The sequence below is a fragment of the Camelus bactrianus genome, chromosome 5, assembly GCF_048773025.1.
Source record: "Camelus bactrianus isolate YW-2024 breed Bactrian camel chromosome 5, ASM4877302v1, whole genome shotgun sequence".
Lineage (NCBI taxonomy): Eukaryota > Metazoa > Chordata > Mammalia > Artiodactyla > Camelidae > Camelus > Camelus bactrianus.
In genome coordinates, this window is record NC_133543.1 from 85,599,666 (window position 1) to 85,612,817 (window position 13,152).

The window sequence follows — 13,152 nt, forward strand, 5'->3', positions numbered from 1 at the left end:
GGGGCAGGGATGTTTATCTGTCTGAATACGGCGTGACAGTTAAGGTAGAAGCCTGAACAATAAAATCTCTGTTCCCACTCATAGAAATAGCAGACATTAAAATGTCCCTTCTGGACATGACGTTTCACCCACCTGAGCCACATTCAGTGTAGTTGAAACCTTCTCTTGCTTGGCCTCAACCGTTCGGAAACTGAAGGCTCGTTCCAGAACTGACTGATCGATGCCGGTCAGCTCGCAAATTTCTTTCAACTCTGTTGCGGGGGGAAAGACACAACGGGTGACTACGTATCTGCTGCTAAGAATCACTTTCCAGGCTTAACGTTGTTCTTTCCAAATCACTTGCAAACTGAACAGTGTAAAATATGTAAATCAAAAGACTTCAAAGTGAGCTGCAAATATATTTCTGCCCAGTTTCACTAGAAAGTTTTTTCAACGCAATAAAAAGCCAGTTTTACTTTCTATATTAAAAACTGGGCAGAAGTTCAAAGCAAGCTTCGCTAAGTGGAGTCGGTTCTTCACGGACTTACCGTTTTTATCTTTGATCTTGCTCTCATCTAAGCCGTTCACTCGCGACTCGGGCTTGAACTCGATGTTCCCCAGCTTCAGCACCGCGGCCACCACCTCCAGGACCGACTCGGCCTCGTGGTCCATAAAACCCACAATCTGCATGGCATTCTGGAGGGGGAGGGGGAGAGCACCAGTTTACTTTCTGTAGTTCTTTATTACTTTTTAAAAATAAACTATGTAACAATTTGTTTCTGAAAAAAAAAAAACAAAAACAAAAAAATAACTACAACCAGAAAAAGAAAAAGTGTCCCAGGATAAACCTTCCAAAAAGCAAACCTATTAAGCGACCTGATGTAGCACCAATGTGGGGTTCTATCTTGTTCAGTGGTTTTAAGCTCTAGTTCAAGAAGCCCCGGGGTATTTCACAAGCTGTGGCAGAGCAGGGCACATGAAGAGGAAGATGGAAGGAGAGGAGGCTGAGAGGTGAGCCTGGGGTCCCACCCTGACTCTGACCACAGCAGCTCAGTGTGTCTTTTTTGATACTGGGGTTCTGCTGCTAGAAACAAAACCCAACAAAGAGCTTTCATAACTCCTATAAAAGACCCTCCTCATTTACTTTACGTATGAGAAAAACTGGTTTGCAAAGGTAAAGTGCCTGATTTGAGGGACTCTGGGTAACAAGGAACGTTCATCTAGTCATAAATTTTTACTGAGTGCCATTGTTCTGCCAGACAAAGCAGTTAGAGAACTGGTCCTGAACTCAAGTCTTACAAAGCAGTTAGAGAACTGGTCCTGAACTCAAGTCTTAATTAAAATCATTTCCAGGAATCAACAGGCTTCCATATGAAGATGTTTATATAATTTTCAAAAGTGACACTCTAAGAAATGCTTTCTGAGAATAGCTCAAGTTTTATATATAAATATATACATATAGATACACACACAACCATATAATACTGACTTGGTGACATAGCAATGGGAGTGCTGTAAGTTTTTTTCGTTCTGAAAAACTTCAAATAGAGCAGGAAAAAAACCCCATATCATTTTCACTTACCCTTAAAGCTGAACTGATGCTAATCTTGTTTTATCGACAGTCCAATCTATTCCCCACCCACCCCCAATCGCAGCTGTCTCATTTGGAAGTAAATAAGTTACCAGATCATGCCCTAGTAATTTTCCAAGTGCCACATAAACAAAGAACATACAATATAATTTTAAATGATTTACTTTCTAATGAACACAAATGCTAATCATTCTGGTTTAGTCATGATTTTTTGAAAACTATATAAAAACATGATGGTCTCAAAAATAGATTTGACTCAACATGATTGTAAGACAGTTTTCACACTTAGACATTACCTACTTTTAAAGCTTTGGCTACAAAAACGTTTGGAATTTCGGTACAATATTAAGAGTCAAACTTGAGATAATCTAAGAAAGCTCCTTTTGATAAAAAGTAAAATCACACGTTCCAGTGAAGAACAGCCTTCTCAATACTGCATGAGTTTTGAGCTAGTTAAAAAAAAAAATCAAACTAATAAAAATACAATACATTCTTATATAATTCTAAAACCTTAGGGAGCAAGAGTTATATGTCAAAGACAAGTTACCAACACTGATTGAACAATACAGTGTTGCCCATTTTAAAGAGTAATGAAAGGGTTACATCTTACCCTGACGGTTCTGAAGTTTGCTGCATCGTCCACTCCATTCACCCTGGCAGAGTCCAGACTCAGGTAGTTGTATCTGCTGAAATCCCGCTCAAGTTTAAGCTTACCTATCAAATCACACACACAAGTTGGTAAGTTACTTCAATAAATCTAATCATCTTTAATATCTCATTCCTTTAACCCTTCAGATAAAATGACTTTCATGTGATACACTGAATCAACAGAACAGAAGTTTATATTCAACTATCAGTCACAGCATTTTTCTAAAATCACCTTTATCACTGCTGTACATATTTCAAAACCTGCTTTTCAAACATTTATCGAGACAGGCCCTTTCCATATTTTGACTGATGATGCAAAATGTCCTCAACGTACCATTCCTTATAACATATGACGTCTGCCTAGTGATTCCCCCACTGTTGGACATTTGGATTTTCTCCAGTTTATAATAATAAATAAAGGGCAGTAAAAAATGTCTTCACACAAAAAGTTTTTTTAGATTCTTTTGAATTATTTCATTGGGATATATTCCAAAAAGTGGTGTGCCGGGCAGTGGGCTCTGATCATTTTATGACTTACTCTGCTTTGCCAACTAGTCCCCCAGGAAGGAGTCTTCACCCACAAACTCCAAGTAATCAGTACCTGACAACTCTGCCAGTTTTATCCTTTTTAATAACTTTTGCTAATATATGTGTAGTCATACTTCAGCGCCGTTTCAATTTACATTTGTTGATAATTAGTGAGAATGATGTCCGCCCCCAGTGTGTTGACTTTCCATAGCTCTTCTTGTTTGAACTATTTGTTCAAAACTCTTCACCACTTAGCTATTGACTACCAGATACTATCCTGATGAACTTACATTAATTCTCTAAAATATCCAAAGGTCAGATTTTTTTTAACTCTCATACTAGTTGCAAATGTCTTCCCACTATTTCTGAATCATTACAGAGCAATTTGTTTTTATATAATTGTATTCACCTCATGCTCCCTGTTCATTTCCTCTCCCCAAATGGAATAATTATATTCTTCCATTTTATTTTTTAAATGTGATGAGCCCCTCCCCCAATTTTTAGCTCTTTTAGCAAACCATCTGAGACGCGCCATGGTGTCTGGTGAGGCACGACAGAGACAGATGTCAAACAATGGCTGCGGCGCAACAGAAGCCTTCGTGTCCTTCACGGCAACCAGAACCACGGAAAAGCTTTAAGAAGGAAGGGGAAAAGCATACAGGATATTTCTGCTTTGGAGAACGCTGCAACGGTAAAAATTAAAACATGGAAACAAGGACTTACTAAGGAGTTCCTCAGAGGCACCAGAAAGCAGCTGATAGAACACATGGAAATTTCTTTCACCTCTTGGCTGCTTAACAACTCGAGATTTCTCTAAAAGATCTAAAGAGAAAAAGAACCAAATCATAGTATAGTATTAATTTTACTTTCAAATCCACCATGCTTCTTTCTTTTCCCCCTCACTTTCTTTTCCATTTTCGGTTACATATTAATAAAATAATAACAGAAGCTACATTTCAGTTACACTTTCAGGAAGAAGCACAACTAAAATTAAAGTCACCAAGTTAAACAAACCAGGTTCCTTCTGAGCAACAGTGAACATGCAGAAAAAGTTTAACAATACATTCAACAAGCTGATTAATACTCTCTTGGCTTTATATAACATATGATGACATTAAGTTCTTCAATGTGTAGCATTACAAATCTGTGCAAGGAAATGCAGCCATTCAGTGAGGAATTCACTTAATTATATTGATAGCAAGTTAACAGTTTTGATATCTTATTACATGCTAAGTGCTTTATAGACATTACCTCATTAAGTCCTACCTGTCATTTTGTAAGGTATGACTTTTCAGATGAAAATACTGACAGTCCAAGAGTTTAAGAAGGATTTGAAATCAGGTCCCCTGACCCAAGTGAGACCCCATCATATATCCACGTGCCCTGCTACCTGGGATAAGTGAGGCCAACTTTCTTGATACCCTGAAGTTTTAAAGAATGAAAGGAGAGGAGTCTCATTTATAGAAATGGGGTTATTTGACCAGGAAAGAAGGGAAGGATTAAGCAAGCCGACCAGAAAGGCACTGCGGCGGTACACAGGGGAAGGTCCAGTACAACAGCAGAGAACGTCCCTGCCTGGAGTCCTGCTTATGACTGACCAGTGATATAAAAGAGTCTGGATTCTGTGGGTAAAGCCAAATTTCGTTATAAAATGCTGAATCAGTGATCCCACTATTGAACACTAGTTCTAGAGAACAGACATTATCCAAAAAAAAGAGCAAGAGAGAGGACGGTGTGCAATTTCACAGTGGATCGTCACTGAACGTCTTAATCTGTGTTTCTGGAATCCACACCAGCATGTGAAGAGCAGTGTAGGTAGAGTTAAAGAGTGTAGATTTGAGGGTGAGAAGGCCTCGGGTGCTCCAAATACAGAAGGCCATTTGTAAGAATGAAGAGATGGGTTGCAAGGACACACAAAATTAAGCTGACAGAAAGTGAACAAAAATATGTAAATACAAAAATTATCAGGAACAGGATGCTACGTGATTTTCATTCTCATCTCCAGCTCTCACTTGACTTGGATGACAGCCAACGCCCTCAAATCATAGATGGAGAATAATGAAGATTTCATATTCAGCCAAAAAAAGAAAGAAGACAGGCAATGAAGAGTACAAGTGAGACAAAATTTAGAAAAGGATCGTATAATATTCATCTTCTCTGAGAACTGAACGTTTCAATCAATTAATAAATACTGACATCCAGAGCAGAAGACAGAACAAACAAGTAAGTATAAAAGTTCAGTATGACTGTACTTATCATGGACCAAGTTCCTACGGGGTCCCAGGGGGACCAGCACAGTCTTAGAAGAACGAACCCACAGGGCATGGGCAGACTCTTCATTGAAAAGCTAATCCTTACCGGAAATTCCTCAAGCCTAGGAGAAAGTAACTCGACTACATGAAAAATATAAACAAATGATTCAGCCTGGAGACCTTCTTTGTCTTGTCCTATACTTGTCACACATGCTCCCAATTACTCCCATCACCCAAACAGGAGCAGCAGTTCTGTCCAAGGGGGGACGCCAACACCCTTAAGAGAACGCAGCAGGTAAGGGTGAGAAAGACAGAATGACCAGGTGTCCTTCACCTGTCAAAGCCCACAGACTCAGGCTCTCCCCACAGCACCCTGCCCTCACCTCACAGGGCCACCTTAATAACGACGAGAAACAATTTTTTGGTGACTGATCCAGGCACACTCTGACAAGCAGTGCTTGTCTTCTTTCCTTTTTTTGGCTAAATATGAAATCTTCATGGTACTCCAAGACATGAAATAAAGCCAACGCACGTGACACAGCCACACTGTGCAACCGCAACACAGCAGCCAGCCTAACGTTTGGCACTTTTTGGAGAAACACTCACACACAATGGGGAGTTTAGAAACAGCAACGGCTGTGAGATTCAGCTGATAACAGTCACCAAGTTAGAGAATAATTTTTGCTTGTACAGTGTGGAAAGAAATGCTGGCCAAGGTACTCCTTGAACCACGTGCACTGATATGATCAGTGATCATTATCAAATTCAAGTATGAACACAGTGCAACGTGTGTTTAAAAGGAAAAGTGTAGGGGGAAGTACAAGGGAACTGTCGCTGACCTTCCCCTCTGCATTCATTGCTTTTCATTTGTTATCATGTTCTACCCTCAACACCTCCTCTGAGGTGTTGGTTTCATAATCCCCATTTTGTAGAAAATGAGGCTCCCATCACACTGTTACGAAGCAATAGAGCCAGAGAGCAAAGCTTTAGGGGACTGAGGTATTGTGCTTATGGTCTTTGTAACGTTCCAGCAAAAAGAAGGCTAAGTCCATAAACACTTGGAAAGGCTGAGGCTGTACCCTTTACATAAAACATATGACTTCACGAACTAAGCAACTCAATCACAAAATAAGGAGCCTTTCATTACAAAGCAATTGAGGGTTTCACCACCTAAAACGCTTCATCAATTACCTCAGAGCCTCCTATTTCTTTATGACTTAGAAGCTTGTAAGTTATAAGCTTCTAGGCAGAAAAGTAATCAGGAAAAATGTTTGCCCCCAGATAATTTACTAGTGTTTAAAACCACTCCCTAATCTATTTTCTAATGTGCATGCACTGACATAATCTAACAGCATGAAGCCATATCAAATAATTACCCAAATTACAGAACATAAATTCAATTCACTATAAGGACTTGCCACCTGAACAATTCAATTTATTGAAATCTGCCCCTGAATTAAGGCAAAGCAAAACCCTGGCACAACATTCTCTTCTGCTTTACATGCTTCTACCACCACTGACTGAGCCTCTGCTAACAAGACTTAATAAAAAGGAGGACAGGATATATAACGGAAAAGAATATGTATGTATATGTAAAACTGAATCACTTTGTTATATACCTGAGACTAACATTGTCATCAACTACATTTCAATAAAAAAACTTTTTAAATGATAAAATATTTCATGGCCCTATCAGCTTTTTAAATCAGTTACAGTTTGAACTGTAAATAATAAATTTAAAAATAAAAGAGTACAGGATGTGCCAGATATTTAGTAGAGAAGAGATTAAGAGTTTCCATATATTCCAGTGCAGGTACATTCCCCTCTCATGACATACATTTAAGTTCCTATTAAGCTCAATAAAATTTAAGTTTTAAGGGGAGAGATAAACCCATTAAGCCATTCTAAAGGGGAAAACCAGTGAGCAGGGACAGAGAAACTCTGGAATCAGAACTTCCCCACTGACTCCACCCTGACACTGCCACCTGACTAGTAACAGAGGCAGACCATCATTCAGGGGCTTTCTTAGTTTTGACTAATTACCAGCTACTCCATGACATGTGCATGCCTGTGCACATCACAGGACAACCTCCTTGTGGCACAAGATGTGAAAGAGTAAAATGCCCAGGTCTGCATCTGCTGGAGAAGGAAGACTTGCAACAAGCCAAGGAATAAAAGAACAAGTAGTGGTTTGGAAGGGGAAGAAAAACATACTACTTTGAAACATGGCAGATAAAGGATTAGACAGCAATGATCAAAGTTTCTTTATTTTATGTATAATCTCCCTTCCTGAAAAAAAAGAAAGAAAAGAAAAGAAATGATCCAAGTTCTTGATTAAAGCTCATAAAAGAATCAACTTTGTCTTAGTTTTGCCAGTAAGGCCAGAATGCCAATAAAAGCCCACAATGCAGACACAATTGGCCCTGCTCCTCTCCATTGCTCAGATACACAAGATAAAAGAAGTGTTTGAGTGGCACTGGCATTGCTCACGGGCTGGCGGTCTGCTGGCAGCTGGCTGGCCTGCGATGCCCTCAACTCATGTCTGGGTGGTTCATTCCGTGCATCTCTCATCATCCAGCAGGCAAGCCTTGATACAGAACCAATTTTCAAGTTTCTCCTTGTGTCATACTAGCGAATTATTCCATGACCAAAACAAATCTCATGGCCAACCCTTGAGTCACTGAGACAGGGGACTACCCAAGAGTGTGGACACAAGCTAAGAAACTACTGTGGCCACTTCTGAAAACCATCGGTCAGCTTTAAGCTGCTTAAAATTAAGTGGTCATAAATTCTTTTGACACTCTTCCCATTGGGAGGTGGAATCTACACCCCCCCACCCCTGAAACAGAGGACGCCTGTGCTTACTTTGACTTCGCGTACAGCGGCAGTGCCACTGTACGATTTCCCAGGCTTCTTCCTGGTCCTCTTGGAGCACCTGCTGCCAGGATGCTCCCTCCTGGAACACTCCCTCTCAGGACCCAGCCGCCCCACCTAGAGAAGCCCAGACCACAGCAGACTACATGTAGATGACTCTAGTTAACAGTTCGAGCTGAGCTCAGCCCTTGCATCATCCCAGCCCCGGAGCCTGACATGTGAGTGACAAAGCCTCTAGAGGACTCCAACCTCCACTCACACAAATCACCCCCAACCACTGGAGTCTTCCCAGCTGAGGCCCCGTATGTTGTGGAGACAAGACAGCCCTGCTGATCAGGCTCCACCTGAATTCCTGACCCACAGAATCCAAGAGCTACAAATAAAAAGGCTGTCGTTTTACTCCACTGTGTTTGGGGTGGTTTATTGGGCAGTAATGATAACAGGACCACACACCAATTTCAAAATTCACTTTTCCTTCATCACTCACAAGGTCATATTACTTCTTTCAAGCGAAACAAAGAAGTCAGCAACAGACGAAGCCTGATGACCAATAACTTTGTTGGCCTTTCTGGGATTTAGAAAAAGGTTTTTAAAATAACTAGCATAGACTATTCAGATGAAATTATCCAACAGAGAAGTTTTATTACTCAATAAATTTCTCTATGTCAAACTGTACTTGAACATTAGGCAGGTACTGATGTGACTATTAATTAGTTAATTCAACAAATATATATATTAGATGTCAGGCACTATTCTAGCTGTTGTCATTCAACAATGAACCATACAAACTAAGTCTGTCACTGCAGGGCATATAATTGGCTAGGGGCTAGAGACAATAAACAGAGATGTATACAATAATGAAAAGACGCAAACATCTGTTGAGTGCTTACTATGGGCCAGGCACGGTCACAAGGGCTTCAGACGTTAAGAAATTATTTACAACTCATCACAACCCTATGACACTAGGACTATTATTCCCACTTCAAAGATAAAGAAATGGAAGAACAGAGAATTAGGTAACTTGCTATCTTTTTGTTCAGACGGAAACCACATGATTAATCACTGAGAGCTGCATAAGTAGGCTCATGGATATACCCCAAATAATAAAGCAGGAGAAGGTAGGGCCTGCCTAGACTTAACCAATTCCACCCCTATCTCCAGCATTTACTGAGCACCTACTGCGTGTCAGGTATCACACCACGCTCTTGCTACACTACCATGAATAGGATGGCCATGTGACATGTGACATCTCTCCCGTCCTTGCAGTCTTCTCAGGCATATGCACACTTGAAATCTTAAGACTTTCTCATAGTATACATCTCTCTGCTGTTCTTCTTTTAGGGGATAAAGATAAATCTTTTGAGACTTGTTCCACATCTTCTCCACAGTCCAACCTGCCATTTAGTGTCACAACTATAACAGTGTCTGTAACTATTAATAAAAGCAACAGTGTCCAAACGTTTCAAGTTCATAACACTAGAGCCAAAATCCTCAAATATAAATCCTGTGAACTTTCTGAGACCAACGAGGAGAAAAATTACATCAGCCAAACATCTGGATATGCTTCCATATTTTATCTCCTCTACTTCAATAATGCCTGCCATTTTGTTTTTGTAACATCTCTCTCCTAATGAGACTAACCTCAGAGATAGGCAGCTGTCAGGTTGTGACAGAAAAGCTGGGTTGGTCTAACAAGATAACTCACAAGTCTAGGAATGTGAAGGAGAGGCTGGGCTGGGCTTACAAGATAACTCACAAATCTAAGTATCGGAATGCTGATCTGAGTTCTGCTGGACTAACTTGTAAATCTAAGTTAATTAGTGTTGGTTTGCTGTTCATGTTTTTTTGCTAGCCAGCTGGGTTTTCAAAGATACATATCTGGCTTTGGAATGTTGGTTTGCTGCCTCCCTGCCTCCACTTTTGTGATAATGATGCTGCTAAAGCTGTTCCATGCCTATTGGCTGAATACCCCAAGCTTGTACTTCACCCTATAAAACCTCGTGCGCACGTCTTGGAGGTGCTCAGAGCTTCGGAGCAGAAGCCCCTCTGAGCCTGCCAGCATAATACATCTGAGTACTCCAGCCCTCTGAGTGGTGCTTGTTTCTTGGCTGGCCTGTCGTTTCCGTAACAAAGTGAGTTCAACACTTAAGTTTCACAGCAAACCTCTCTTTGGAAAAGAGAGTAAGCTACTAGGTTTTCTTTTCTACTTCCTGGGGACACAATGGGCTCGAGTGATCCTGTGACTTTTTCAAGGTAATAATTACAGTCAATGATGACCTGTGCTTTTACATGGCGGCTGCTGGAAAAGGAGGCAAAACAGACTTCCTACAAAATGGTAAAACTTTTCTTCTTTTCTAGGCTACAGGAAGCTAACTTTTGGTGGCTTGGAGAGAACAAGGGTGGGTTTACCCGTTGCTTTATACCCCCTTAAGCCAGCAGGCAGCAGCTCCCAGCGGCCACCTATGAGTCAGTCTTCTATCCATAGGGGGTGAAATTTCCTGCTCTCACCACTAATGTATTCCTTTCCTTTCCAAAGCAAAGGATACTCTCAAATACCAGGGTGTTCCCACTACCACAAACTTCAATATAATTTCATTGTGGGAACAAACGGTAACAAATACCATATGAAACCCATTCATGGTGATATATTAATCTTCACTGGAAATGAACTGAGTGTTGACTATTTATTCTCCATGGATACTGCAAGAATTAGGGGCAGGAAGACATTTCTGTTTGAAACCTAAAACTTCAAAATGTAAAACTAAAACCTAAGCCATTTTCTAATACGTATAAAAAAGCCGTACTTAAATATTTTCCTAGTAATAATTGATTCACTCCTAAATGTTCTATAATAAAAATAGGTTTATCCTCATTTAAAAAAACAGTGTACTATTCAACTAACAAATAGAGTTAATTTCTCTTGTAAAAAGTGCTAAAGATTTATAAATACCTTTCAGAATAAAAGCTAATCTTCTCTTAAAATGATGGTCTTAAAACTGAGGCACCCCTTTCCCCATCCAGCTCTCATCAGCTGCCTGTATGTGAAGGGAGCTTGCCTAACAAGCACGGCAGAGTTGGAAGCATTTGCTCTTGGTGGCATCATATATGGTTTGCAGGAGTACTTCTGCTTCCTTACTGGACATTTAAAACCAGTTAACATAAGGAACACCATCCTAGCCAATTTCATTTTTACAAATATGGATAATCCCAATGCATGGCTCACAAAGTAAAAGGGAAAACTATTAAACTATTTAAAAACTATAGACGGTAGAAATGGGAAGAACCATGGAATTCATCCAGTTCAATCTCACCGTTTCCAAGATGAAACTCTAGCCCCAGTTGTTTACTCTATGAATCGTGCCCAAATTACAGAAAACACTAGCTTTCCAATGGCATTCCTCTGGTTCTAGAGTTTGTAGGACGATCTCAGGGGCCACCTGAGGGTCTAGGTGTCCTGGCTACTCATGTCCTGTTTAACCAGATCAGTCCTTGTTTTATCTGTTTCATAGTTGCAATAAAATTTCATGTGGAGAAGGAATGCCACCACTATAACAAATCTAATGAGCAGCGCTTTGGATACCTGAGTCAATCTGTCATTTCTTAATCTGGTACAAATCTGGACTTTTTCATTCTAACAATCCCAATAGCATCACAGGGCGGTGAGGACACTGGGGTTGCAGGGGGTTTGGTAGTGCAGTGCTCCAAAAAGCAAGAGGGTAACCAGGCCTCGGCTCCAAATGGAGGTCCATGAACCCTGAGTTGTCATCTAACACTCTGCAAACTAGTCACCTCTGAAATCAACATAGCAGAGACATGGGGGCAGGGCCACATGTCCTGCATCTCCAGAACACTGGTGACGGGGCCTCATTTGCAACAGAGACTAACCATTGGGCCCGTGTGAGAAAACTCTGGGCCTGGGCTATCAAGCAGAACTCACCTGGTTTTGTTCATTTTGTTCACCTTTGACAGAGAGCATCTCACTTCTACAATCAGAAATCATGACTAAAGGAAGCTAAGAAATCTGTTTCTACCTAACAGGCGTATCGTATTTCAATTATCTAACTACACTAGAAGACAAACAACATTTCTCACCGCAAAATCTGAAGCACAGGTTTTTCTCATTTTATTGGATTAACAATTACTCTAAAAGTTACTAAAATCAATTATTTATATTTTGTTTTTAATCACAGAGAAATTTTGTTACAGAAAATAGCCATTGGAGAATCTTTTTATTATTGGATTGGCTTGAAGATGTAGAGAATATAAAATACATTTTGGCTTATACTTATTTCTTTAGCAGATTTTTAAAAAGTTTTTCAAAAGTAAAGACTTTAAGTGATCTTTTAAAAAGATTTAGAAATTAAATTATATTATAAAACAACCTGCAAAGCATAGGTTAAAAATCTAAGTATAAGAATAGGAAATGTATTCTTATACCTATCTCTTGAAGATTCAAATATTTAAAATATTCTATTATAAATACATGTTTTACTATCCTGAACTTCTTCAGAAAGATTCAAGCAAAATACTCACAGTTACTTATCACTCCTCCTAGCGGATCGCCTTTAAAATCAAATTCAATATCCATATATTTGCCCTGCCAAAGAAACATTTTGTGAGTTTCCAAGTGCACCTCAAAATAATCAGTCAGTTTATCTTTTTAAAGCATAGCATACTAAACCTGTTACACATGTGTTTAAATGTGATTAAGAAAGACATACTTTAAGTAATCGTGACTTAAAACAAAATGCCTCCCTAAATAATTCATACTAAATACCCCATTAGCTTGAAGTGAACATATCCCGTTGCTCATTCAAGAATAGATCTTCCCAGCCATCATGCAATTTTTCCATTTTACATGTGTTTCAAGACTCTCAAGGGTGTGTGTATTCAATTCAAGAATAACAACCAGAAAGGGGGATGGTATCCCTCTGTAGAGCACATGCTTAGCATGCATGAGGTCCTGGGTTCAACCCCCAGTACCTCCTTTAAAAAATTAAACCTAATTACCTCCCCACACCCCCTGCCAAAAAAAGAATGAAAAACCAGAAAAATAAGTATTTCTTGCATATGCACTAGCTGGGAATATAAATTATTTCATTTTCATAGACTAAGTATGTTTAAAACCATGGCTAGAAATTCCAAACATACTGGACAGTGGATTAAATAGAATACATCAAATTCTGTTCTTCCTATCTACTCAAATCAAATGCATGATTATGTGGTGTGACCAACTCAGAATCAAAGGCTGATCATTATTACTCTCTTTGACTTTTGATC

The 13,152-nt window shown here is 39.7% G+C and overlaps 1 protein-coding gene across 5 annotated transcripts in view; it reads right to left on the reverse strand.

Annotated features, from left to right (window-relative positions):
- MYO1B (myosin IB) overlaps positions 1–13,152 on the reverse strand; it is a 167,654-nt gene that overhangs the window by 55,930 nt on the left and 98,572 nt on the right. For all 5 annotated transcript variants that reach the window (XM_010948705.3, XM_074364255.1, XM_074364254.1 and 2 more), the window contains exons 7-11: positions 12,406–12,469; positions 3,470–3,568; positions 2,181–2,284; positions 528–675; positions 133–251 (exon numbers count right to left, since the gene is read on the reverse strand). In XM_010948705.3, coding sequence (XP_010947007.1) covers positions 133–251; positions 528–675; positions 2,181–2,284; positions 3,470–3,568; positions 12,406–12,469 — 534 coding nt within the window. The remainder of the gene's footprint in view (positions 1–132; positions 252–527; positions 676–2,180; positions 2,285–3,469; positions 3,569–12,405; positions 12,470–13,152) is intronic.